Source organism: Pungitius pungitius, chromosome 11, assembly GCF_949316345.1.
Source record: "Pungitius pungitius chromosome 11, fPunPun2.1, whole genome shotgun sequence".
NCBI lineage: Eukaryota > Metazoa > Chordata > Actinopteri > Perciformes > Gasterosteidae > Pungitius > Pungitius pungitius.
In genome coordinates, this window is record NC_084910.1 from 12,161,427 (window position 1) to 12,189,390 (window position 27,964).

General features: G+C 46.1%; 1 protein-coding gene across 2 annotated transcripts; it reads right to left on the minus strand.

Annotated features, from left to right (window-relative positions):
- LOC119197302 (uncharacterized) lies at nt 1–27,753 on the minus strand. Of its 2 annotated transcripts, XM_037453494.2 has the most exons (5): nt 27,318–27,753; nt 26,888–27,204; nt 8,996–9,133; nt 5,488–5,618; nt 1–4,845 (listed from the first exon to the last, which is right to left on the minus strand). In XM_037453494.2, exons 2-5 carry the CDS (start codon nt 27,008–27,010, stop codon nt 888–890), a joined length of 4,350 nt encoding a protein of 1,449 aa, XP_037309391.2. In that variant the 5' UTR covers nt 27,011–27,204; nt 27,318–27,753; the 3' UTR covers nt 1–887. The 2 variants fall into 2 exon arrangements, with proteins under 2 accessions (XP_037309391.2, XP_037309392.2); XM_037453495.2 differs by lacking the exons at nt 26,888–27,204; nt 27,318–27,753 and adding an exon at nt 5,787–5,851 and having other exon boundaries at nt 8,996–9,063.
- Between the last annotated feature and the right edge of the window lie 211 nt (nt 27,754–27,964).

Here is a 27,964-nt window from a genome sequence, read left to right on the forward strand (position 1 = left end):
CATTTTAATCACAGTCACAGATCTGATTCATTCATTACTGTCAACAACAGTTATGAAAACGTGGAGAGAAAAAAAATATTTCATTCACATATGAGACTGAGATGAATGAGAGTGTTTGGATCAATTCAAGCCATTGAGTGTGGAATAAGCATTGTGCCACTGGTCAAGGTTAAATCCACCTTTTGTTTTACTGCATCCCAGGATTCTAACGGCATTGCTCACTGCCAGAAAATTTACACTATAGAGACAAACCAGGTCTTTACGTGTGTCAGATATGGAAATGTCAGTGAGAAGTCCCTCTTATACATGCTCTGTTGCAAATACAAAAATACAGCATTCACCAAGGTTAAACTGGCTGTGCTAGCCTACCGGACCCTGGAACATCATTTATGTTTGTTGAGAGTCACACTCTAACTCAGATAACCTGAATGAAATGGAGATAAGGGGATAGTATTGTCACTCTTCCTTGCCCCTTTGTCCCTGGCATGAAGGACACTTCAAAAGGCAGTTGGTCCGTCTGTGGTTCAGAAGGAAAAGAGAGGGTGACACAAGCACAGCTTGTCTTTGAATTGCAGGTGCACCTTTCCTTTTATTCTGGGCCTGAATGAGGAATGATGACAAAACCGAAGGATCAAAGTCTGTTTTCACTATTTCCGCTTTGACACAGAAGAGACTAGACGGAGAATCAAATTTTCATTCGAAACCGGTGAATAGTAGTGTGTATATAATTGTGCGCGCTGTTTGTGTGTAAGCGTGTTTGTGTGATTGAGTTTTTTTTCCAAAAGTACTGACACAAACCCATTTCTGATAGCAGCATTTTGTCCAAACCAACAATGTTCTTTCACTCACGGTTCTGTTTTACTTAGAAGAGGAATAAACATGGAAAGTCACAACGCCTTCTGTTGAAACCTCACTGGCCAAGCTCTCTCCAGGAAGGACTGTGGGTCCAAGGGTTGCAAGGCTACGTGGGAGAGTGGAGCGAGTGGGGTCGGGTGAAAAGCCGGGGACTGGGGGAGGAGAGGGATGGGATGATGGGACAGCAAGATGGAGGGAAACAGGGTAGATAAGGAAAAGGGAGTCAAGTGAAGGTGATGAGGGAGGGAGGGGTGGAGAGGGTGCAAGGCGTGAGGGAGCTGAACTGGGTGTGGGTGGATGGAGGGAGAGTTGGATGAGGGCGAAGAGGACGAGGAGGAGGGGGGCAAGGAGAGGGCTGCGTGTTGTAAAATGATATGTTGGAGGCTGGAGAGAGGGGGGAGGCTGGGGACTCTCAGAGCCATGGGTGGAGGGAAGTTCTCTTGTGGGGTCACATGTGGAAATGGGTGACTGACCTGCAGGGTGTGCTGTCCCTGTGTTTGCATCATGTCTGTGTGAAGTGTCTGTGTGTGAGGCTGTGACGGGTTGTGCAAGGCTGCAGTTGTGTACTGCTCCTCTGAAGTCCCACAGTTGTCTGTGTGTGCAGTGTGTGTGTAGTTTGTCTCTGTGTGTACATCGCCGCTCTCTTGCATTCGCTCCAGGACTCTCTGCATGTGTTCTCTCGCCTGCTCTTGCAGGAGGCGATATTTGTCCATCTCCTCAGCAGTAAAGCTGATTGGCGGAGCTGTCTCTTTACCTGCCTGCTTGTCTTCAGGCCTAATCCGCACCAGGCAGAGAGTTGGAGTGTTGCTGGGGTTTGGCACAACCGTGTCCAGAGGACATTTTTGATTGTTGACGACTGCTCCAGCATCCGTTCCACTGCCCCTGGTCTCGTCTTCCTCCTCCCCCTCCTTCTCCCGATTCTTCTCCTGCAACCTTTTGTTCCTTCTGGCTTTTCTCTGAATGGCAGGTAGTTTCCCTATGAGAGGGAGAAGCAACGTCCTGGCTGGTTTATGCGGCAGAGGCTTACTGGGAGACGGTCCTGGAGGAGTTGTGGCTGAGCCGCTTGTGTCGACAGGGACAGAGGTGCTATCGACGAGGACAGACTGGGCACTGGGCTCCTTAAGCTGAGGCAGACTCATGGTGCAATGGTGTGTGTTGAGGCCCTGGACTCTAGGAGCAAAACAGGGTCTGTGTTGTGAGGAATGAGCGAAGGGACCAGAGGTAAGGCCTGGTGAGGCGGTCAGAGGGTTGCTCTGATTTATTGCCTCCTGAGGGGCCTCGGACGTCCCGTTGGATCTAACTGTCAACCCATCAACTGTGACCCCTGAACAGGTACTGCTCCGACTCCACTCCCAGCTGAGCTCGGACATGCTGGTGCTGCTGCACGGGCTGCAGGAGCGTGGGCTGTGGCATCTGCTGGACTGCGTGTTGTCCACACTCTGGGGGCTGTATGTCTCCCTACTTGTCCACCACTCAGGGCTAGAGAAGTGTCTGGAGCTCGAGCGTCTGGTGCCTGCACATTTCCATCCACAGGCTGGGCTGTCTCTGCTGTCTGCTCCTGTCCAGGAGCCTGATGTGGATCTGTGTGTCCTCCTGTCTTCCCAGCTGTCAGTGCTGCCCCATGTCCATCTGTCCACGCTGCATCTGTCCCAGTCTGCATCTTCTGTGCTTAGACGTTGGCCTCTCCTGCCCCAGCTGCCAGGAGCGGGGCTGAACTTTGCCCCCCGATCCCACTCCACTGCTCTGTTTCTTGGTCTCCACTCACTCCTTGACCTGCCCTCCTCACTACCTTGAGGGTAGTCCCTTCCCAACCACTCCCATTGATCTGTATCTGAGGTCGGGTCCCTGTCTCTGCAACCTAAATACCCGCCGATTTTCCTGCCCCTCTCAGTCTCCTCCCAGACGTCACGATGGCTCTTACCCTGAATGAATTTCCTGTCCCCGTGGAGAACTATTCTTTTTCTCGCCGGGCTGCATCCGCAGCCGTTGTCAGGGTAACAGCAGTCAATGAAACTCCTGGGGTTGCTATGGTGACCCCTTTCCCAAAACAGCTCCGGGTTACATCCTGGTGGGTAGGAGTGTAAGTAGAAGTGAGAGCGCGAGGGAAAAGTTACTGCATCTCCGTCTCGCCTCCCCTCCCCATCGTTGCGTCTGTCTGCCGCGTGTCTGGCGGGCTGGGAGAAAGCGCCGCAGTGGTCTGCCTGCTCCCTGTCTCGCTGTGCCTGGGATTGAGTGCTGTGGCTCCTGTTAGGCCTCCTCTTCCTGACAGGGACCGATACTGGCTCAGGCTGGCGGTGGCAGTGGCTCCCGGCTCCCTGCACCCCCCTCATCCTCGTTTCCCTCGTCTCCCTTTGCCACCTTTTTTTCGCCCAGCTTCCTCCAACTTCTCCAACCCTCTCTTTGCCAGTGGAGACTGCAGAGACAACACTCCTCACTTTGCACTTAGCTTTTTCCGTCTCACCCCTCTTCCTCTTTCCCAGCTTGTGTTTCTTTGTGCTGGCTTTCCTCTTTTTGAGTGACACTTCTAAGGCGCCCGCGTACAACTGTTGAGCGCTGGCACACTTGCACATTGTCTCGCTCCCACAGTCACACCTGGACAGGCTGGTGCACATCCTCTGTGTGCCAGGCTCGGTGACAGACTCTAATTTACAGCTCAGATCTCTGATCGCTCTGTCCCTGATCCCTCTCGCACCCCCTAATCTGCCTCCCAGTGGATTCTGGGAGTTTGTGTCGAAGCTGTCAATGTGAGCGCGGTCGAATGGATGGGAGGCTGCCCTCACACAATCATCTATCTTTAGCGGGCTTTGTCCTCTTTCTGGTCTTGTTTCTGATGATGTGATGTTTTTGTTCTTCAGCAACAGGTGTGCTTTTGTCTCCACATCGATATGTTCCTCAGCTTCCTGTCTGTGTCCTTCCAGCTCTATTCTTGTCTCTCTTTCTAAACAGGAAGGAGCATCTGATAGAAGAATCGCTGGCACAAGTAGATCGGATTCATCTGAGAGAGTAGACAGATTTTTTTGTGACTCCTGCAGATCCTCTACGAGTTGTTCCGGCTTTAATGGGTTCAAGCAGAGTGGGTTGCAGCTGTAGGAGATGTGCGGTTGAGACTTGGTGAGCATGAGCAAATTGACAGGCCATCTTAGACGACTAGAGCCATCTTTCCCCAGCACACACATATACTGACTCTCCTCCACCCCCCCTTCTATTCCCAGCTTTCTGTCTGTCTCACTATCTGTGTGTTCAGTGTCCATGTGTGACCCTGCTAGTGCTGTGCCCCGTAGGGCCACCTGGGTCTGTGGTAGCAAGCACAGTGAATGGTGGCTCTGATTATCAGGTGCTGCTGGGGAAATAGTTGAGTGTGCTTTTACTGCAATTCCAATCTCTCCCTTTTCTCCGGCAGCCTCTCTGGGGATTGGCCCTGTGTCGTTAGGACTAACACTGTCAGATCTGGACTTGTGCTTTTCACAATCACTGTGTTTCCCTTCCTCCGCTGGCCCAATGTTCCTGTCAGTGTCTTCCATCATCCCCTTTAGCCTTTCCCTCATTTGTTCTCTCTTCTCTCTCTCCTCCTCTTCCAGGTCTGAGAAGACGGAGGCAGAAGGCTCAAGCCTGGGCCCCCTGCGTGAGAAGCAGAAGGACACGCCAAGTCTGCCTGCTGCTCTCCCCCGCCCAGGGAGAGGCAGCTGGGGATGCGAGCCAAGGCAGGAGTGAGGATACGCCGCGGGAGAGTCCGCATCGGATGCCAGATGTGTGAGTAGTGGGGACTCAGCTAGAGCAGCGGCCAGCGGGATTTGAGAAGGAGATTGACATGGATTTTCTGGCCGGTGGCTGAGACGTGCTTTCCTGGGCTGTGTGGGAGGGAGTCCACGGATGTGGTTGAAGGGTTCAGGTTTGTCCTCGGGGATGCGGTCACATTGGTCCCTGTCCTTATCTTGCTGCTGTGTCATAGCCCTGACTGCTCTTCTTAGTCCAGAGGTCATTCCTGGGACTCTGAAACAGAGAGAGATAAAAGTGTTCTTGGTTTGAATCAATTTAACTTTACATATCTTAAGCTTGGCTTATTTCATCTAAATGAAACCCTGAATGTTTAAATCAATAATGATGAATTTAAATCAAGACAAAAAAGGCCTGACTAGCATACAGATATATACATAGATAGCAGTGCATAGAAATGAACAGTTGCTATTCAAAGTAATGCTGTTAACATATCACAGCCTGATTAAAGGAAAACCAATTGAATTGTCCAGGGAATCATTGTAATAAGGATGATTTTAATATGTATGATGTATTGTTTCTTTATCCGTTGTTTTGATTGCTGGAAGTACACTCATTCAACTTGTTTCACTCATTTCAGTTACTTCTTAAAAAGATCATTTCTTAACTTCATTATAACACACATCTTCTTCTCCTCGTATAAAGAGCACCAAAATGGATGCGTCTTCATCTGGTATTTACTCCACCTGTGGCCTATCCAGGACAGCATGGCGCTCCAACGTTTGTGGAAACATCCATCAAATGGAATAAACGTTGACTCGATGTGACACACTCTAACCCCTCTGGACTCCTGCCCTGGGTCTCATTACACTAACACACTGCCACAGGCACACACAAACACACTCTCCTCTCACTCACCCCTTGGTTTCCTGCTGCATCTGTGCGAGGTGGTGCAGTCGTCTGAGAGCTTTCTCCTGTTTGCGCTGGTCCTTCCACGATTTTGAGGCCACGTTGCGAGCAAACTCCCTGTGCTTGAGTTCCTTCAGCCTCTGCAGGAGGTAAAAAATTAGAGGGGAAACAGAGGGAGGGCCAGAAAAAAAATATTTTAGAGGGCACAGGGTAGCGAGAATGACACGTGTTGGACAAGAGAAGAGAGAGAGAGAGTGAGAGATGAGTTTTAGGAAGCTCTCTGCGGGCAGCTGCCTTTTCAAACCTACACATCAGTCAGGAGTGTTTGCAGATGTCCTCCTTCTAAGCTCATGTCCAATTAACTCCATTCAGCCTGAAAGAAAGCATCTTTTTTACAAAACCCAGCTTGAAAGCAAACACAACCCAACTGTTAAATAGCAGTCTAAAGACACAGTGAGTGGCATGCCTGATTTATTGACGATTTTGACACTGACATTTTGAAAATGTTCAGCCCTCTATCAGTTGGGACAGCTTGACTAGAGAGACAATCTCCTCCAATGACTGATCTTTAGCTGGAGTGTAGCTGAGGGTGCATTTTTGTGTGTGTGTCTACAAATACAAATTAAAAATAAAATTGGCACATTTGTAGTGGGTAGTGAATGATTTAATTTTAGAGCAAACTGGTGGGTCTTTATTACCATCATAGTGCATAAAAAATTAGCTGGGTTCAAGTGTGTGTATTTGTACATATGTGTCTATAGCCATAGGTGTCCCAGTTCTCTAAGGGAAACACTGATTCATGCCATTCTCTCCAGTTTCCCTTTTTTACACACTTTAATCCCTCCTTTATCCGTGCTTGGCAGGTGTGTGTGTGTGTGTATATGTGTGTGAATAGTGGTATGTTTCTATTTGTGTGTCTAAAGGCTAAAGGGGGACTAAGGAGTTTGGGAATAGCTGCCGTATTGCACATCCCCCTGCTTCTTATCTCCCGTCTCACTTCCCAGTATATTTTATCTATAGCTCAACGTGCAATCCACCCCTGGCTTATAAGTTTCAAGATACATTGTTTATTTGATATAGTTATAGAATTGATCCTGTAGTCCTGTAGAGTACACAGCTCTCAATTTTAGATTATGTTCCTTGATTTAGCATCCATAAAGTGTACATTGCACAAGAGCACACACACATGCACATGCGCTCATCAGATTAGCCCCTCAGATTTATTTATACACCTACTCTCTTTCACACCCAAGATCTCATGCCGGAGCTGACAGTTGTCAGGTTAATCTCTGCTGAGTCTTACACAATCGGGTGTCTTTTAGCATTAACACTTGTTGCTTAACATCCCACTGTCAGCTCAGCGAAGACAGCAAGTCTTAACTTTGTGCCAATGGAGAAGCACTGGTGGGTTTGTCGGTACTTGTGCATTATAAGATGCACGATAAATCAGGTGTCTGTTCTTGTGTGGTAAGGAGCTTTGAATGGCTTTGATGCCAAACTCATTCTATGGGAAATACTAATCGTGTTCAAGCCGAGGGATACATAATGAACGAGGACGCGGACGGAGCCAGGAAAAAGGAGGAAGGAAAGATCAGAGTCGCTGTCCATGGCAATGAGTGAGAGAGAGAGCGCGGCGTATGGAAGATGGAAGGATGTATTCTCCCCCACTTGCATTTGCAGTCTGCCAGGTTATTGTTCTCTCATAAGAACAGATCCCACTGCGTAGAAACCTGTAGCTATATTTAGAGCCCAACAAAATGTTGCACACAGAACCATTTTCCCGAGCACACAGTGCAGAGATATTTCCGTTTCACACTTTAAAGTGGATACTTTTGTCTTCAAAGATGATGTCATGTCCCCAACAGCTTGAAGCAATGCTACTCTCCAATATGCCAGTCTAGCTATGCGCTGTGAAGATCAATCCGATCTGTCAAAGCCTCGATCAATATTCCTTTGGATGTGTTAAGGAGTGCTCAGGCTGAGGCAACTATGGATGAGTCAGAGTTGATTCATTTCAATCCACAAGGGCTTTAGAATCAGGGGTATTCTTAGGTACCATGTGAGGGGCCACGCTAATAGGCTGATTGCTCTTTTATTTAAAAGGGAGCATAATTCTCTCGTAATGAGCAATTTCTGTAATCAGCAGTAAATGCTGATAAAGCGCTGCATTTAGACATGTTTATCCCTGAATCGATGACAAGGAGAAGAGACAGAACAAACGCAATCAGCTGCCATTCTCCAAAGCCAATACTCCTGCAGGGAACCTCGCTTCATCTAAAATTTCATCTGTTGTCAGCTCGGTAGGCAGAGTGTCCACGCACGCCTGTATGTGTGCGTGTTCCTACAGTGCCAGTGGCTACTGTCAGCTCAGTGCCTCATGCAGCTCGTTTCATGTGCCTGCCGCTGGCTAAAACAAAGCATTAACATCGGCCTGCAGTTGCTTCGGTTCATTTTCAAAGAACAATGACAGTGAAAGAACAGTCTTATTTAATGTATATTCCATGTTGCACAGTGTGGGAGTTCAAAATTGGGAAGTGATTTGTTTTAGTTTAGAGCCTTGTTCTGACAGATGTGTGTAGACAGGGAAGGGCATGTCTTGTGTTGTCGTACGGGAGTTACATACAACTGTAGAACAATCTGCTATCAGCAAAACCATCCGGCTTGTTAGTCCAAAGTAGAGGTTGTGTATGAGAATGGATGTGAAAGCAGAAAGCAGGAGAAAAGCTGCTGCATACATGCATGAATGCATTCATGCATGTATGTATGTATGTATGTATGTATGTATGTATGTATGTATGTATGTATGTATGTATGTATGTATGTATGTATGTATGTATGTATGTATGTATGTATGTATGTATGTATGTATGTATGTATGTATGTCCTTTGATTGAGTTGACAACTGTTCATCCAACAGTTGGTGGAGATATTGTTGAGTAACCATTAAAGGGCAATGTGAGTTTTAACTAATGAGATGCTTGGTACAGCTCCCTCTCCATCTTTGGTTACTTGAGCTTTCGAAAATGAACGATGCTCAAACTCGAGAATTCTAACATTCTAACATTTTGTTGGGCTCTAAGATTTAACTGTCTCTGGTAGGTGTACCAAGGAAACAAAGGCAGTGAAGTGCAGAAGTTATTTGGGAGTTTTGAATGGCCACTGCACCTTTTATCATAAAGAGAAAAATGTATACTGTGCAACTTCTGGTTATTAATAATCTTAATTTTTCCGTTTCTACAAGTGTGTCAACATTATATACACAAGTATCTGCCTCAAGTTCCAAGTGTGCGAGCTTGTAAGAGTTGATGCGGCTGTCACACTTACACTGTTACCTGCTGGGAAACTGTACCCACTGAGCAAACTGACATGGACATACAAAGTAGCTTTCCCTCAAGCGACCACACCCAGACTCCATGACAAGAGATCCTTAAACATGTCCGCATGTTACATAGCCTGTGTGTGTGTGTGTGTGTGTGTGTGTGTGTGTGTCACTTCTCTGCCGGTGCATTCCACGTACCTGTTTGTGTGCATGGTCGTAGGAGTTGATGTGGTTGTCAAACTCCTGGTGTCTGAGGTACTGCTTGTGACAGAGCTCACAGTAGAAGGGAGCTTTCAGATCCTCCACTGAGCAGCCCAAAGCCCTCTCTGCATGCTCCTGGAGAGAGAGAGAGAGAGAGAGAGAGAGAGAGAGAGAGAGAGACGGGGATAACACGAATGAGTGCGTTGGCGGGGTCGAGGGAGAGAAAGCAAAAAGAGACAAGATAGAGGCATAAACGGACAAAGACATAAAGGGTTAGAGGGGCGGAGATTGAGATAGAGAGCGAAGGGGGGGGTTTGAAAGAATGGCAGATTGTTAGCCATTTAGACCAAATCTGCATCCCAGAGACATCAGCAGTAATAGCCTCTACATGTGCTCTGCATAAAACTGTTAAACGGCTTCCCATTAAAGTGTGCTGCTCTTGCTGCCGTTCCAGGAGGTTGGACAAAAGAAACCAAAGCTCTGTGTTCATGGCAACTTGAGCCCAAGGACACATTTAATACAGCCACTGTAATATAAACCTGTGTATGTACTTTAATGCCAAATAGTCTGGGTCTGACTGCAGGGAAAGTGGCAATTGCAGGCAACTGATGGAAAAACCGAACTTCTTAAATCAACCATTTGTACTTTTGTGGACTGGTAAAACCGTGCACGTGAAGAACTTTCAGACACACACACACACACACACACACAAATAGTGCACGGTCATAGATTCAAATGCTGGACAAATGGCATATGGACCTCAGGGGATGAATCGCTTGTCTACATCAGCCAGAGGGTTTTTTGGGGGGGAGGGCGGGAGGGGTACGAGGACATGCACAGTGTCGTGTAGAATAGATGCGTGTGCTTGTGCGTGTACATGCGCGTGTGTGCGCATGGACTTTTTCCAGGGTTGTGTGTGCATTCATGCCATGCTCTGCTTCAGAATGTAATTTCCCTGAGGCTGGGGGCTGCCAATAAACACTATTGAATTCTGTTCTACACTGACATGATGGGAATTTAATTTGAGGTTGTCACTTCTTTCTCTCACTCTCTGCTTCTTTCCTTCCCTCCGTCCATCTCTTGGCTCTTTCTCCCTCTCTTTGCTGGCTCTCCTGATTTCCCAATCTCTTTTTCCTCCACTAACTCACTCTTTTCTCCTTTCCTTTTATCTCCCATTTTATTGCCCCTATTTGCCTTTTTCTCTCTGTATAGCTTGTTTCTTCTCTGTTTGGTGAGCCCTAGGTCATGCAGTGACAGAGTCTATCGGCCCCAATTTGCTTCAGTAATGTGTCTGCACGGAGGAACAGAGGTGAGAGCAAAAGAGAAGGAGGATAGGAACGAGAGGTGAAGTGACCCCTTCCTGCCCTCGCAGATATACACACGCCTGGCCTTATTATTACCACATACTATCTATTCCTGTTCATGGCATTACTTTACAAACAGATAAATGACCATTTTAATGAATATAACTACACACGCAAACACATTTAAACACAAATACAGAGAAAAAAAACTTTGTCTTTGTTATATTTCCATCTGGTTTGTGTTAATTGGGTAAAGAGGAAAGGAGGCTGAAGTACGGACCAGGCGGGCAGGACTATCCTTCACTGATATCTGCAGAAAGGTAAGTAATATACATTGATTCTGTGTTACTGTGTGTGTGTGTGTGTGTGTGTGTGTGTGTGTGTGCCGTCTTATTGATCTGCCTTCAAGGCTTAAGTCACGACCAGGAAACTATCCAATCACCTAGAGCGGCCTTTCTCTGAGCTGTGCCAGGGTGAAGAGATTGAGATACTGAAATCTGTTTATTTGTCAACATATGGGCCTGTGCGCGAATACATAGAAGCTGCGTAAGTGCACGCCTTCACATAACCATTTCATGTGTGTACATGTGTATGTTTTTTTCTTCTCATCTCTCTGAATTCAAACAAGGTAATTATTTTGGAGCAGGAGAAATTTATACAGTATGTGTATGTGTGTGTGGGGGCGTAGTGGGGGGATCTCAGGAGCCATTTATTTATGGAACATCCGTATAACGTCATACATGAGAGCTTTCCTTTGCCTTAAATAACCACACCTTATTTGATTTCTATTCCCTTATCCTTTTTTTTCAAACTCTGAACTCATAGACACATTTCCACACAAAGCCTAACACACTAATGCAAGCAAAGTCGCACATAGTTTGTCAGCCTGATACAGCAGAGGTAAATTAACATAGACATCAATTTACCTGAATAGTATAAATCTGTTTGCGGAGAAAGCATAGCTGATCCCCGCAGACCTAAACGGACAGTGATTGTGCAGGATTATATGCAGAGTGATCTGTGGGGCTCTGAATGGGAATGATTTTTTTCTTTCCTTTCGTTTAGTGAGTGCAATTTGTGGGAGAGGGGCCATGTTATTCCTCTTCATAGTCAAAATGATGCCACAAATAGGAGTCATTGTGATACATAACTGGACTTTAAAGCACACACACACACACACACACACACACACACACACACACACACACACACACACACACACACACACACACACACACACACACACACACATTTAATTCAATGTCCCAGGCTTCTGTGGTAACAGGTCACGCTTAACGTGTACCCTGTCAAACTACCCTCTTGGTTTTTGGGATGTCTGACGTTTATGGGTTATAAAATAATTTACACCCTCATTAGTTGTAAGGATGCTATTGAAATACTTATCGTGATTTCAATTGAGCATAATGAAAAGCTTCAGAATTCTTTGTCTAGTGATCATGACCTTCAAGACTGCTGATATACACAGAAATTCAAAGGCCCCTTAGATAATTTGCTTATCACTGTCATAACTTAAGTCTTAATAACATCTTGACAGTAAGCTGACTGCAGGTGGAACCTCAAGGTCAGAGAGAGGCTGGCTGTTGAAGGCAAGTCTGAAATTGGAATATTTTTAACACCTATGCTGCTCTCAGCTTCTCTTCAGCCATCTACTAAACAATCAAATGTCCTTAAAAATGAATAAGAAAATGCAGTACATATTCTGGATTCACTTTGGTTAGAAATAAAACATTTTCTTTCAACAGAACCCATTTGTTGGAAGTAAATAAAAGAAACATCATAAAAGAGACAGTATAAAACACTGGATATTAACTTACTTTAATCCTCAGCGTGATTCATTTTTGCAGTACTTGTATGATTTCATTAAACTACATTCAAATGAATAGAAAGAGAAAGCTACTACACACGTTCTCGTGGTTGTTATGAAAAAAATGAACAATTGAACAGCAGTGAACTAACTATACATACATTAAGAGACTTAGTATTTCCTCTTATGTCACTCTTTCTTAATGCTTTTATCGCCATGGAGACTATGACGACATGTGCTGATGAGTTCTTGAATATGAGTTGAAGGATTTTAATATGTGCTTCTTTTGAACTCATGGGCTTGGACACACAAAACGGTTCAAATATGATTTGATGAATTGTTAAAAACATGGCAATACAGGTTTTAATAATCCAAACTAGCAAAAACTATGCCTCAACATGCATAATAAATCAGAGGGAAAGAGAGCACAGTAGCAACATCAAATATATTAACTGAAGAGTACTTGGACTGCAGGAGGGACATACAAACTTTTACGAACATGGCTTACTTTGAGGAAACTATTGTCGCTTAAAAATAAACTGTCACGGTTTGGTCTCCCTTCCTGTTTTAGTTTGAAGTTTCATGTTTCTTGTGGTCCTGGGTTAACTTCACTTCCTGCCTTGTCCCGTGATTGCCTGAGTGTTTCCACCTGTGTCCAATCACCTGCACCTCCCTCGTGTATTTAAGCCCCGTGTGCCTGTTGTCCCCTGTCGCGTCATTGTCTACTGTCGTTCGTCGTGGGAGCACGTATGGTCTAGGAGAATAAAGAGCACCTTTTGATTGAAAAACTCTGCGTTTGAGTCCTCACTTCAACCTGCTCCAGCCCGACCCTTACCCTTGTGACAGAATGACGCGACCACAAAAGGACTCAGCAGGATTCAATTTTGTGAACCTGTTTTTGGGAACCCGTCTGGCCTTTGGTGGGCCCCGCAGCGTTCAGCAGGCTGCCCGGCGCAACGCCAACCCCGGCTCGCCAGCAGGCGCCGGGCAGCGTTCCGGTCACCGCCCTCGCCGCCCTCGCCGCCCTACGCTGACCTCAGGGGAGGTCACCAGCGGGCATTTTCCGGCCCCCAGACGCCCGTCAGCGCCCGTTCCTGCGCCGAGACGCCCGTCAGCGCCCGTTCCTGCGCCGAGACGCCCGTCAGCGCCCGTTCCGGCGCCGAGACGCCCGTCAGCGCCCGTTCCGGCGCCGAGACGACCGTCAGCGCCCGTTCCGGCGCCGAGACGCCCGTCAGCGCCCGTTCCTGCGCCGAGACGCCCGTCAGCGCCCGTTCCTGCCCCCGGACTCCAGTCTCCGCCCGTTCCGGCCCCCGGACTCCAGTCTCCGCCCGTTCCGGCCCCCAGACTCCCGTCTCCAGCCCCGTCCCCACAGCCCCTGATCGTGCCCCCTCCCTCCCATCCCTTGGTCCTCTCCCCCCCACCCCTGGGGGCCGTCTGGGATCCGGCCCTTAAGGGGGGGGTGGGGTCAGGGGTTGGGACGCCGCAGCCGCACTGCTCGGCGCCCCCCGCCACGACGACGCCGCAGCCGCACTGCTCGGCGCCCCCCGCCACGACGACGCCGGAGCCGCACTGCTCGGCGCCCCCCGCCACGACGACGCCGCAGCCGCACTGCTCGGCGCCCCCCGCCACGACGACGCCGCAGCCGCACTGCTCGGCGCCCCCCGCCACGACGACGCCGCAGCCGCACTGCTCGGCGCCCCCCGCCACGACGACGCCGCAGCCGCACTGCTCGGCGCCCCCCGCCACGACGACGCCGCAGCCGCACTGCTCGGCGCCCCCCAAGACCCTGAGGCCCGGTCGCCGACCCGGCAGGCCCCCCGAGACCCTGAGGCCCGGTCGCCGACCCGGCAGGCCCCCCGAGACCCTGAGGCCCGGTCGCCGACCCGGCAGGCCCCCCGAGACCCTGAGGCCCGGTCGCCGACCCGGCAGGCCCCCCGAGACCCTGAGGCCCGGTCGCCGACCCGGCAGGCCCCCCGAGACCCTGAGGCCCGGTCGCCGACCCGGCAGGCCCCCCGATGGACCCGACACATGGCCGCCATCACCCGGAGTTCCCCGCGCGGCCCAGGATCATCGGGTCCCCACCCTCCCTCCCCTTGTCTGATTTTTTCCGGTTCTGCTCCCCTTTAGGACCGTCTGGAATTCGGTCCTTGAGGGGGGGGTTCTGTCACGGTTTGGTCTCCCTTCCTGTTTTAGTTTGAAGTTTCAGGTTTCTTGTGGTCCTGGGTTAACTTCACTTCCTGCCTTGTCCCGTGATTGCCTGAGTGTTTCCACCTGTGTCCAATCACCTGCACCTCCCTCGTGTATTTAAGCCCAGTGTGCCTGTTGTCCCCTGTCGCGTCATTGTCTACTGTCGTTCGTCGTGGGAGCACGTATGGTCTAGGAGAATAAAGAGCACCTTTTGATTGAAAAACTCTGCGTTTGAGTCCTCACTTCAACCTGCTCCAGCCCGACCCTTACCCTTGTGACATAAACTAAAGATTATGCTTTTTTTTCCAGCTGTGCTCATCTAGGCATGAGGGTATTGGTGTCCACAAAGTTATTGATTAATCATGCACAAAACGTAATGAACAAAGATGACTCTTGTGAAGCTGCGGTCTGTATTAGCATAATCCTGCACATCACCTGTATTCATTATACCAAATGTTAAATATTGTGTAAGCGTATCCTCAGACTAATAGTCGCATATATGAATTCAGAGAACTTCTAATTGCTACTGTTCCTTGTGAGGACAATTCAATAAACAATTCATAACGGTTTATTAAGCCCAATTAAGGATGTAATTAGCTTTGGCTATAATTATCACCCTAATTTGGCCACTGTAATGAATAGAAACAATTCCATTAGTGTTAAAAAAAATTATTCAGCAAATCAGTTTGCTCTGCCCCCCTCTCACAGTCGAAATGCCTCTCTGTTTTGATCCCTTCCCTTTCTCTAAAGTGTTCCTGTGATTATCTCCGTCTGACACACATGGACAAGTGGAGGCAGTCTGGCAGTGCGTGAGTCTGGCACTGCTGTGTTGATTTCGGACCATACTTCTGTATCTAACGACAAATGATCTCAGGGCTAAGTTGCTTGTTACTATGGTGACCTGTAGATCTGGGTGACAGACATGTCACCCCCACCCCCAAAGACGCACTGATCATGCATCTTCCACGACGGCCTTCAGTATGCCTCTATGGCCTGTACCCACACATGTATTAATCGGACGAATGTGCATGCATCTGCATGTACGTCACAGGCAGTTTTTTTGTGAATCCATATGATGTGTTTGTGTATTTATGTTTGCTCCAGCTCATTAAAGCCAGTTGGGACTATAGCTATAACTAGCACAAAGAGAACCCTTAGCCAAAAAAAGGACAGATGTGTATCTACCAGTGAGCAACGTCGTCTCACACACCCAGCAACCAACTCTGTAAAGGAGACAAAATTACCACCACATGCACAGACTAGTAAAATGTGAAGTGCAATGTCCACAGGTCAGCAGTGTGGTGACTCATGAAACGTGTGCTATCTTAAGCAACGGCCTCGATACACCATGAATCACCAGCCTTTGTCTCTCCATTGTGTCTTGCTCAAAATATATCCAAATGTTCCATCTCCATCTGACCTTTTAGGTTGAGCAACATGCAAGACAAACCAACTGAATGAATAAATGATGAAGGGATTATATTTGCAAATTTGCCCTGTGCCCTTTTGTTGTTTTGTTATAATGATTAGTACTTCTCCCCAGATCTGATCCTAGATCTATCTATCAATTACATACAAAGTTTTTGTATATTTAAATATATGTATATTTATGAGAACTTGAGAACCATAGAATACCATCATGAAAGCCCCATAATATATAAAGTCTATATGTCCAAAAGTGTTTATTAATGAACGTGACACCAAAGAATAAAAAAATAACTTTACAAGTTTAAAGAATTTGGTCCTGCTTTCAGAAATCAATAAAGAAAAAGAGTCGGTATAGAGATAAGGCGGCTGTTTAAGCCACGACCAACTTAATGATGCGTCACCTCAGGGTCATACTCTCAATGGAATAAAGGGAAAAATAGTTCATTATGAAAAGGCCTGATATAATGTGTGCCAATGTTGCAAGCATTGCAACTGAAGATGTTCCCATGGACAACGGCCAGCACAACACTTCATGTGACGCGTGTTCAAAAGACCAACACAAAGGCATAACTGTAGCACACTGCTTTCGTCTGGGGCAACAGCAGGAAGCTTGTGGTATGAAAAGAAAAAGAAGTCTCTTTGCTCTCCTTTTTGAGTCGTAAATCTAGGATTTGTCACAAAGCCTGAAAACGATCACCAGCGAGCTGCCAAAATAAATTCTGCGTCCATCAAATTGCGGATGCCAAAGATCTGTACACCTTCACTGCCCTCGTTCTCTCTGCCTCCCTCTATCTCCTCCTTGCTCAACATGGATTCCTTATTATCGCAGGAGTTATTCATGTGCCGTGTCATTGATCAATGCTATTCGGTGCCACATTTAAAACCTACCCACTTCTCAACATCCTCCCCCTCCTTTCTCAATCTCATTGTGTTCATTTCCTCCTGGATACAATGTGAGTTCAGCCTTTGGCTCATGAAGGACAAGTTAAACTGATTCACGGGGGCAGACATAGAAAAAAAAAAGAAAAGCAGAGGACATCTTAAGACATTTTCTTCACTTGAACGAATGTGACCCGTAGTTTCTTTCCAGCAGCTTTGTGGATACATTTTGTGATGAGTGGGATCAAGGAAGTAGCACAAATGCATGAAAGCATGCATGCAAATTCCTAAAGTACCCTGGTGTTCTACAAACTTTGGTCCCCTTAGTGAATTTAAATGTATTTTCATGATCATACCACTCTCTCACAGTGCTCCTCAGGGACTCGCATTTGTTCCACTAAAAGGCAAAGATTTCCTTCCTCTTTCTCTGAGCGCACATTAAGGAAAACATCATGAACCAATCACAAAGGGGACAAAGGGCGGTAGTTATCAAGGATAAAGAGGTAAACTTCAGGCCCAGTCTCAGTCATAATAAATATACTGTAAATATGCCATGTATGTATGCGACTATTTGATAATAGCCTCGGGTGACACAATTGGAGTAAAGCTGACCTATTGTTACACCGCTCTTCTCTTCTCATTCCATTAATCTCAGGTATTTTTCTACAGTGGTTTTAAATCATTTCATTGCATTATATAATCGTTCATCTCTCATACATGCTTTCCTCTTCCAAGCATCAACAGCCCTTATATAATCCCTTATCATTTGCGGCTGCAAAAACACAAGGCACAACACATGAGGAGAGAACCAACAAAAATAAAACAGGAAATAGACCAAACATCTTAGAGCACCATTAGACAGGTACAAAAATAACAACCAGAATACCCAAAACAAAGCTCTAAATAAAGAGTGAAAGTATAAAATCAAAGCCAAATAAACTTAATAAAGATCACTAAAAGATTGTAAAGCAACGTTGTGTCATCCATCTGTGTGACTAACGGGCTCGCTCCCGCTTGCTAAATGTCACCTCCGATGTTTAAGGTGTTTCTCTCCCAGCTGGCAGAAAAATGGAATTATATGGACCATACACTCTTGACATTTAAATTGCAGACACAATTGATAACCCAGCATGGATAAATGGATGTACAGTGTAGCTGAATTGGCACACATGCACACACATGCACACACACATGATGCACAGAACTCCGTCTGTAACAGCTGATTGACTGCTTCAAAGAGGATTGCGTCTTTATCTAAGTGATCAAACTGTGACTGTAATCTGTGTGAGTGTGATAATACAGATTAGAGTGAAATACAACTTAAGAAGATGAAGGTAATCAGTTTGGGAAGAGACAGATTTAAAGAACAGGATTAATGCAATCGCAGATTACACACTGCACACTTAGCGCTCGACTAAATCTCGCCAAACTCACAGATGAGTGCAGCGAGGATGGCTGAGCAAGAGCGTTTGGTTTCTGCTGTCCCTGAATTGAGGAATGATTACTGTCTTTCAGGCATTCATGATTGGCTGAACATTTGTGTGTGTGTGTGTGTGTGTGTGTGCATGTTCCCTGTGTGTGGTCCACAGGGGCTGTCAGGGGATAACACGAGTGTGGCAAATAAGAGTGAGTGAGCTTTTCTCTGGCACATTAGCGTATGAACGCACGGATGGAAAAGGAATGGTGCTACAGACGAGAAGGCCGGGATGAAGTGTTCGGTACCAACTCATCACACAAACTCAGGCCGACTTTGTTAAAGCTGGTTTTGCTGTGCTAAAAGATTGTGTACCAGTTAAGACCCTGTTGCTGGCCGGGGATTGAAATCCCACCAGGACTCTTTCTGCTTTCAGCATCACGACCGCCCTCCTTCCATCTCTCCTCCTTGCTCAGTGTGTTCTCACTATCGTTCCCAAACTTCTATCCAGCCCTCTGTATAGTTGCATTAGTATGTATGGCCGTGTAGCTTTGGGTTTAGAGGTTTATGTCTCCTAATAGACAGAGATTTGTCCTGTCACACCAACACCCCCATACAGATTAAAGAGAGAGACAGAGGGAAGACGACTCCCTCTGCTCCGTGTGTGTAGGGGGAGAGAAGGAACATCTGTGTTGCCGTTTTATCTCCAGAGACAAAGATTCCATTTCTGTGCAGACAAATTATAAATCATGAAATTGTAGCTTTCTCTTTTTTTTCTCCCACGTTTTCCATCCTCTTCTGTACTCCCTCTTGCTGCCTCTCTCTCCCCTTTTCTCTTCCTCTCTCTCGCTGTGATGGGATTAAGACCAAAGAAGTAGAGTGAGTAGATGAAGACGGGATGAGACCTTATTAAGCATGTGAGAGGTGAGATGACATTAGGCCGTGCAGGAAGACTTTGAGTAGAAGGTGTGTGTGCCGATGTGTGCAAATGTGTGTGTTTGTATGTGTGTGAGAGAGAGAGAGAGGGGTGGGGGGGGGGGGGGGGGGGTGTGAGTAGGCCGTGTTTCTGTATTTATCCTCCCAGAAGGTAGGGGGAAAAGAGGGAGGAAGTGAGGCGTTTAGCTTTGGAGCACTTTAATCAAGGGGCAAGCAATCCTGCAAGACCCACTCTGTCATCCATTATTGATGCCTGCCTCAGCCAGGCTGATGAATCATTAAGCCACTCGTCAGGCCTGTGAATTCTGCCTCCTCCTTGGCCGATGACACTCATTTACATAAATCACACGCTGCTATTTTTTTCGCACGCTCACGCATAAACACAAACACAAACCCAAAGGCAGCCAAACTCACAAAATGTATTGATTTTGGTTTGCGATGTGAGGCATGACTCATGCATTTTTTCTTTTTTTTTTCTCGTTTCCAAAAACACACATGTCTGTCATACCTCACGCTGCGATGAAGAATTTAGGACGGGGATTATGCTGTTCGCGACAAGCACCAAGCAGACGATATGTTCCACATCCTCAGGACTTCACAATAATTGAGTTTCTGACAAGACAACAGACATCACATATCAATCAATCAAACACATACATACCTTCATATTTGGAAAGAAGAGAGTAAAGCAGGAGGAATGACGGAGAGAGAAACTAACAGAAGCAGAGGGGAGATCTCATAGAGTTTGTGTTTGCTTCTTGCCTCTGGGTTATATGGTGGAGGAAAAGTAGTGGATGTTAGGGAAATTGATGAATACCCACACTTGCAGACCACTGTGATCCTGCCATCCTGGCAGCGCGCAGCCAGGACATTTCTGCACAGTGCTAAGCCGAGCGCCCGGCATCTCCAATCTGCTATGAGCAGGAATGCTGCTCGTGGTGATTGTGGTGGGTTGTTCTCAGCATCGCGGCTGATGTGAAGGCTGGTTGAAGCAAACGGCATGAATTATTAGTGTCTGCGTCACGGCTCGCGCTGCTGGTGGAGGTAACTCTGATATAATGTGATGCATTGTTACTGATGCGTCACATCACCCCGCGCTACTAGAATGTCCTAGTAGGTCCTATGTGCTTTCATAAATAAACATGAGAGCTCACCAGAAGGAACACATAGTGTTATTATTTTACAATGTATTTGTGACCCGCTTATGCTCTTGTTTTTTGTTAACCTTCCTGCATTTGGGTATTTACAATGGCGTTCAATTCTATGATATTCTGCTTTATGTGCACATATACAAGCAGTATATTCCCAGATTAAAGTATACTTTAAATACAAAAACAGCATTAAACTTTAAACTATCAACAATACAATTAATTTATGGTATACTTACATTGTTTGTATTAGTTAATTTGAATTAGAGGAATATTAATCATTTCATTTTAGATATATGCTCATTGTGCAGGAACTAATGATACCTAACGTATTGTATTGAATAGTGTTTATTTTAGATTAGTTATATAGTAGGTTTTAAATGATTATGACAATCTCTCGGTTGTCCTAATTCAGCGTATGAATTGAAGCTGTCGTAATAGTGTATTGGTGTACTCAGAAGAGCACCATTCAGTACAGACTATTCTGTTTTAGGCAAAGCGTGAAGCTTTGATCTTATGTCAACAATTTAAGGAAGTGAAAATTGTTCATATGCATTAAAATCCCACTGCCACTTTGAAGGAAAAATGCGACGTGCCTGCTCGACTTCTTTCAGTCGCAGTTATTTTTATAAATTGGCCTCATGCACATGAAAAGAGGGAAAAATATGATCTGAACATCAAGCTGAGGAGGAAATCCAAGTTTCTTTTCTCAGAAGGAAGCCCCATGCTCTCTGCTGGGCTGGGAGTCACTCCTTCTGCTCAGCCATGAGGAGCTGGTTTGCAGCCTTTATTTAAGTGAGTCATCTCTCCTATCGAGAGGGAATAATGAATTTGTCTGAGCTGCTCTTAACCCCGGCCCGGTCTGTCAGTCTTGGAGACACATGAAAGCATTCAAGCACACAGGTGAAACTATGTGCAACGTGCAAACTCATATGTGTGCAGAAATATGCAGATTTTTAGTTAATGGAGCTATAATTGTTTCCCGAATATGCTCATACACTACATGAAAATAGATTAGAAAAGCAGAGTGAAGTAAGGGTTACCTATGAACAGAAATACTGACCGGCAAAATAAAACACACCTTCTCTTTTCTTTCATTCCTTCAAGGAGTTTTCAGCAATATTGCTACTTCAATATTACTCCCCTTGCCATCCCATATAGGGCATACTGCACACACACACACACACACATACACACACACACACACACACACACACACACACACACACACACACACACACACACACACAGACACCACCCCAAGATTTAAAGGCCTAAACGGTTGAACTGTTGACCTGCTAAAAAATGAATGGGCTGGAGAGATGAGAAGAAAAGCAATAGGAGAGGGAGATAAAGAAAGGAGGTAGTGGGGCGATTGGAGCAAAGGTATCACCTTGAGAAATGGAATGGAGACAAGAAAGAGAGGTGGAAAAAATATATTTTGGAGAAAAAAAGACAAAAAGCGCAGAGAGAAAGCATACAGTCAAGTAAAATAAAATGCTTTAAGACAAAACCATGAATGAGCCGTGCCGTCCTAATGATGATGAAATAAAATCCCTTTTATCTCTCACTTTCCGGCTCCCGTTTTATTTTGTTTTGAGCGTGTCTGTCAGTTTCTACCTGTACTGGTGTTCCAGATGGTTCATCAAACATCTTTTAATTATCAAACACTCACTAATTGTATGTGAGTGTGCGAGTGTCTGTGTGTGTGTGTGTGTAGGGGGGAGGGGGAGGGTTTATGTGTGTTTATGTGCTGGTGTGTCTCCAGATAATTATCTGATGCTGCGATCACTAATGACCACACAGTCAAACAGCTGTCCCATGGTAATATACCAAATGAGAGGTTGGCCATCTGTGGCGTCTGTGTGTCCGCGTTCATGCATGTACAATAACTCGTGTGATAAGTTGTGTGTCAATCATGACATCGTGTACATCGAATACCAGAATGTGCACATGTTTGTAAACCTCAAAATGAAAATGTTATATCGCCAGAAGCAGACAAATTATTAAGAAAAACAATACCCTCCAAACAGGCTCACACCCAAACAGTTCTGTTTGGCACCACTGACTTCTACCCAGCCGGTATTTACCTCTCAGTCACGAGTCCAAACGTAAAAAAAAAACGCTTCCAATTCATTCACTATCTTCTGACATAACTTTCAGTTCAAATGAAAGGCTTTAAATGGGGGCAAATAGAAGAGTTCTGGTTGAAATGGTGAAGCATCATCCTTTATCTGAATAAACTTGTGGATGTTTGTATGTGTTTGTGTGTGTGTGTGTGTTTGTGTTTGTGTGCATCTTTGCGTTTTGAATGAGCGGCGGGTCAAAGACACACAAAAAAAGACCCAGTAAATTGAATGAAAAAGCATTTCCATCCCAGAGGTGAACAGGCAGTAGAAAGCTGGCAAGCACACAGGGGCATAAGCACGGATACATGTATACGTCCACAGAGATGAATGTGCTCGCACTGTACATCTCACGCTCCTCTCATCCCCAGGAAGCGCTGCGCTGGTGTTGAGAGACTGGCAGGTTATTTCACCTCCAACTACAGTTCATTTAAAAGTTACACAGTGCGGCACAAACAGACAGGAACTAGTAAAAACAGAAACAAGGTGTGTTTGTGTGTGGGAGACATCCTCTGGGGAACCGTGCTGGTTATCAATTAGAAGTTATTATGCTACGCAGCACTATTGAATTCATTAGCTAAATGAAATGTCAATAAAGGCTTGAGAGAAATTTGAAATTGATGCCAACCGTCTTACTAACCCCTTACCCTGCTCTTTCTTTTCACCCTATCTCACCCATCTGTCCCAATTATACACCTTGCTCCCCAACACACACTCTCTTTCCAAGCTGTGATGGAGGACATTAGCAGTGATCAGCGGGCGCACACTGCAGTGGTCAGCAGGAACGGGCCAGTCATGCAGGACTTAAGCATTCAGAAGCACTCACTTGCTCCGTCGCAAAGTGCTCCACCAGGGTCTGATGACTCCATGCGTGTGTGTGTGTGTGTGTGCATACCATTACACTGTATGAATGAGTGACCGTAGCAGCTAAAATTCTCTGACAATAGTAAGCGTAAGACCCGTGTAGTGGCTCTACTCTTGGATCAAAAACACCTTTTTTTAAATTTTAAATCACTTCTAACTCACATTTAACTTGAATCCTCCTTACTGAAATGTGCTGAATTTCATAAATTGTGGAGATGCTATTACCAGCGTCATCATCCCCAGGGAGTTCTTTGATACTGAGCCTGTATCACGTATTATTATGATCATCATTAACCGTGCACTGAGATGCCCACACCCAAGAATAAACTGGCAGAGCAAATGGCGAGCCAGTTGGCTCATTTCACCTCTGTCCCCTGATGGCTTAATATTTGTAGCTAAGTACTTGACTCCCCCTGAATGTGATGTTTTTTTTTTTGTGTGCAGCTAAATACTTGTTTCAAGATAATTGTTCAGGGCATATGTTTAAATGCCACCTCATTTACATGAAACACTGTTCAGCTCCCCGCGGAATCAATGTCAACACGAGGATGCGAACGCGGAGTCACATGCACACGCACAAGCGTCCACCTCGCATGCAGCAAAGTACTCTTCAGTGGAAGTATGCACACACACACACACGCAAGGCAACAATGTTCTACACAGGGAGGTGTTTCTAAAGGGAAACGGGGAGACGGGATTGAGGATATTTGGACAGGAGAAAGCTGAATATATGATAATAAGTAAGAGAATCACTTTGAATGAAAGGATACATGAGGGCACCCTCTCTCCTCTTTACACACACCGTTCTACATCTCACCTCCAGTCCTCCCTCCATGCTGACAATGAGAAAGAAAAGCCTTTGAAGTGTTAATGAGAGTTTGAAGAATGACTCACCGATGATGATGAAGCACTAATATACATACGGGAACCAAACTTTAGACGCGTCCGAGATACCTATCACAATGATTAATTAGTGATGGTAAACGAGTAATGAGCAAAATCCTAATGTAGACATAACGCCGCAATCCACTGGGAACCTCCCCAAACAACAAAGCACAGAAATCTAGAAAAACACCAGAGGATTTGTTATGAAGGGGGAAAAAAAAGGGCCTGTGTGTCTAGACGGATTCTCCTTACGATTCATAGGCGCTCAGTATTTTGTTAATGCTGCAACGCCTTATCAAAGGGAAGACACAGAAAGTTACCTCTGACAAATCCCAGTTGAGATCTCCTTTGTACTCCACTGATCCAAGCTGAATCAAAGAGCAGCCCGCTGTGGTGCCGGCATCCTCGACAACGGAAACGGACAGGTGCAAAAGATGTGGATGGGCACGTCTCAGAGAGGCGTGTTAGACTCACCTGCTCCGCGCCGAAGGACTTGTCTTTCCGCCTAACACAAGAGGTCACTTTTGAACGATATTTGACCACAAGCGCTCACTGTTTATCATGCTGACAGGCGCAGCAATTCAACACGTCTAAACTAATGTGGATAAATCCGAATGGCACGTCTCTTCCTTTTTTTCGACCTTCCTTTTCCCACTTACGCAGCATTTTCCCGACACAGAAAACTTTCCACGCACTTATCTACATTAGTTTGGACATGGAGGTGAAAAATATCCCTTCTAGTCTCCAGCTTGAAGGCACGAACATGGACTCAACATTTCTATTTGGACTTCCCTTTGTCCAAACAGAGGTCTCCTATGCTTAAGTCTGTCCGACCTGGAGTACGGATTAAAAGGTTTGATCAGGATTATTCTTGTTGAGAGGCAATCTTCTTAGTACCTGCTACTCGTGTGGTTTCGCTTCAATTGATTTAGATAAAACAGATTTTGATTTGCAAATCCAGTTTCAGAGTCTTTCACAAACACTTAAGTGCAGTAACAAGAGTGCTTTTCAAAGGGTCTTATGACACAGTACCATCTGAAAATGAGATCAATACAACTCGTGAGTTTTTGTGCGGATACAAACCCAACCATTATCGCTCAGGCAATACAGACATGTTTTTCTCATTAGACAAAATATGCTACATTGTGCGCTGTAGTTTATAGATTGCATTCAGGAAATATTGAATCAAGGATTTCATTTGGAGTTCCCAAGGATTTCAACTAATCAAAATTGTAATCTAAACAGTTGCCGATTTACTGTCTGTCAATCTAAATATTGATTAATGGACAAACTGTTTCAAGTCCACATGTGATGATAGACGACACCATTCAATAATTCTAGAGCAGCTCTTGATTGATTTTGTTATTGACAGAAAAAGGAAAAGATGTGGCACATTGCAATGCGTAACACATCTCATCTATTGTTGGGTCTCTTCTAACGAATGTTCACAGCGCGGAACCAAAAGTTAGCAACTGCTTAAATATGCGAATGCATTCATTCTTCCAAATTTGTAGATCTGTCGGATATCGTCAGTGCGCTGCAAGATCATCTAAATTAGACTTCTTGTGAGGAATCGGTCCTGAGACATTCTCCGTTGCGTGTGCAATAAAAAGTGAGATTTTTGATGATTCGACAAGGAGATGAATGGGCTCTGAGACAGAAAATTAAAATGACAAAATTAAAAATCTAGATATAAAGATGTACACATACTGTATCAGGTGTGTGCAGTGACAACACATTTCACTATTTCTTAGCTCATCTCTACACGTATGTGTGTGTGTGTGTGTGTGTGTGCAAAAGTTTGTACTTTGTTAACACGACTCTCTGCCAGACTGACTGTGTGTGCTCAACACTGTTCGCTCATTCCCATCACACAGTGGGCGCGGGCCGAACATGACAGACCGGTAATGACTTGAGTATGAACATGCGCACACACACGCACTCGTAGACACGCTCATACACACATACCAGCTGCTCCTTTCCTCCTTTCTCATCAAACTTGTCATCAGCTCCGCCAGTTTGTCTCGTCTCACATTAAGAGCTCATGAATAATGTGTGATTACCACAGACCCTCCGAGCAGCTCCTAAATCTAGAACACACACACACACACACAGTCCAAAATATAACGTACATATTTACGTGTATTGTTATTTTCTATCCTTGTCTCTCCCTTTTTGTCACCCCCCCCCACCTGTCCCACTCTCTTTCTTTTCTCTGCAAGTGTACAACTCCAACAAATAAAAACCCACCAAGTGCACACAAACTGAGACCCGGTTTGCAACTAAAGGCCAGTGTGGTGGCTCAGAGGGACTAAAGGCGACGGCAAAAGGTCAGGAAGTTGTTGGCAGATCGCACACATAAATACACTCTCAGACACACACACACTCACACACCTAACAAATACTCCCCAGGTAATTAGTGCTATTTTCAGCTGGGCAACTCATCTCCTCCTGAAAGCACTAATGTAATTTGATTCGTTTAATTCCCATAGCCGTTAGCGAGATGGAAGCATGGAGGCACAATGGCTTCATGGTTGGATAACTCATTTCTGCTCTGTTCCAAATATTCACATGTCTGTCCTCTACGAACAAAAATCGCTTTTTCATGGCTTCCCAAAAGAAGACGACCCACCCTGGCAAACACACGTCTCCTTTTATCTCACACCTTGCACACAATTTGTATCTTATATATATATCTATATATCTATCTATATATATACACTTTCCTATAGTTATGAGGACTTGCTCTCACCCTTGTGATGAAACAGTCACTAGAAAGTGGAATAAGTAGCTGAAATTAAGTTTTTTTTTTTACAAGTTTTCCCTCCCTCCAGACACACACACACACGCTCGCACATTTACGCACACCCGTTTAAGGGACTTGTTCTCCTACCGGTGAATCACTGGTTGCAGTTGGACACAGTGGTCCTCTAAAGACCCCCTTGACGCGACGGAAGTGTCCGTTGCTCAGGTGTGTGGAGCTGATCACAAGGTAGTAACACGCGCTGCACGCCATCTCGGGGGCCTCACGGGGCTCAGGGCCCGGAATACGGCGGGTGCCTCACTTCCCTCCGTCGGGTCCTGGGTGTCAGCAGCGTCCCGAAAGAAGGTCGCCAAAGTCTGTCCCCGCGCAAAAACAACAACAACAACAAAAAAAGAGGCTGTGCAGTTGAGAGCGCGGCGTCTCACTCCGGTCCTGTGACGGAAAGTCTGTGGTAGAAAAGATGAGAATGTGATATTTGAGACAACTATTCACAGAAACGAACAAGGAGACAGAGAGAGAGAGAGAGAGAGCGAGTGAGAGACACGGCTGTTGTACTGACCGGGATCCGCCGCGGGAGTCTGCGCTTGGCATGCCTTCGCCGATCGGACTTTAAGAAAGGAGAGAGCGCCTGTGGAGCGTCACAGGAGGAGATGAATGCATCCAAAATCTCTTTTGCAGCCCTCCTCTCCCCCTCGCGTCTCCTTCCCAGTGCACCGGTCCGCTCTGCAAAGTGTGTGCAGCCTCAGCTGGAGCGGCAGCAGCCCAGATGGGAGTTTTCAGTATAAAGAACGATGGGGAGCACAGGCACTCTCGCAGGTGCGCGTCCTCTTCGTGCACGCCGAAGGAGAAAGAAGGAGCAAACAGCTGACCCTTTGTCTTTACCTCGGATCACCACTGGTGAAAATCAGCCGTCTTGTGAATGAAAAGCCGACTCTGTGAGGTGCGTGAGAGACGCAACATTCACCCAGAGCGTGGTGTGTGTGTGTGTGTGTGTGTGTGTGTGTGTGTGTGTGTGTGTGTGTGTGGGTGTGGAGTTATTATCAGGCTCCAGCGCAGGCTGTCTGAAGTGGTTCAGAATCCCTCTCAAGGAAGAAACTCTCCCTCCCTCCCTCTCTCTCTCTCTCTCTCTCTCTCTCTGGTGGCTGCACTGGGGCAGACTCCTGTCTGCTGTAGCCTGTACTATGCAACCTGTGCCCATTTGTGGGT

What these genes read in the sequence shown, in the direction of transcription:
- LOC119197302 (XM_037453494.2), bottom strand. Translation starts at nt 27,010, where the DNA reads ATGGCGTGCAGCGCGTGTTACTACCTTGTGATCAGCTCCACACACCTG. An exon ending in ACGACCATGCACACAAACAG is followed by an intron (nt 5,619 to 8,995) that starts GTACGTGGAATG and finishes TACCTCCTGCAG; the next exon opens with AGGCTGAAGGAACTCAAGCA. An exon ending in ATGCAGCAGGAAACCAAGGG is followed by an intron (nt 4,846 to 5,487) that starts GTGAGTGAGAGG and finishes TCTCTGTTTCAG; the next exon opens with AGTCCCAGGAATGACCTCTG.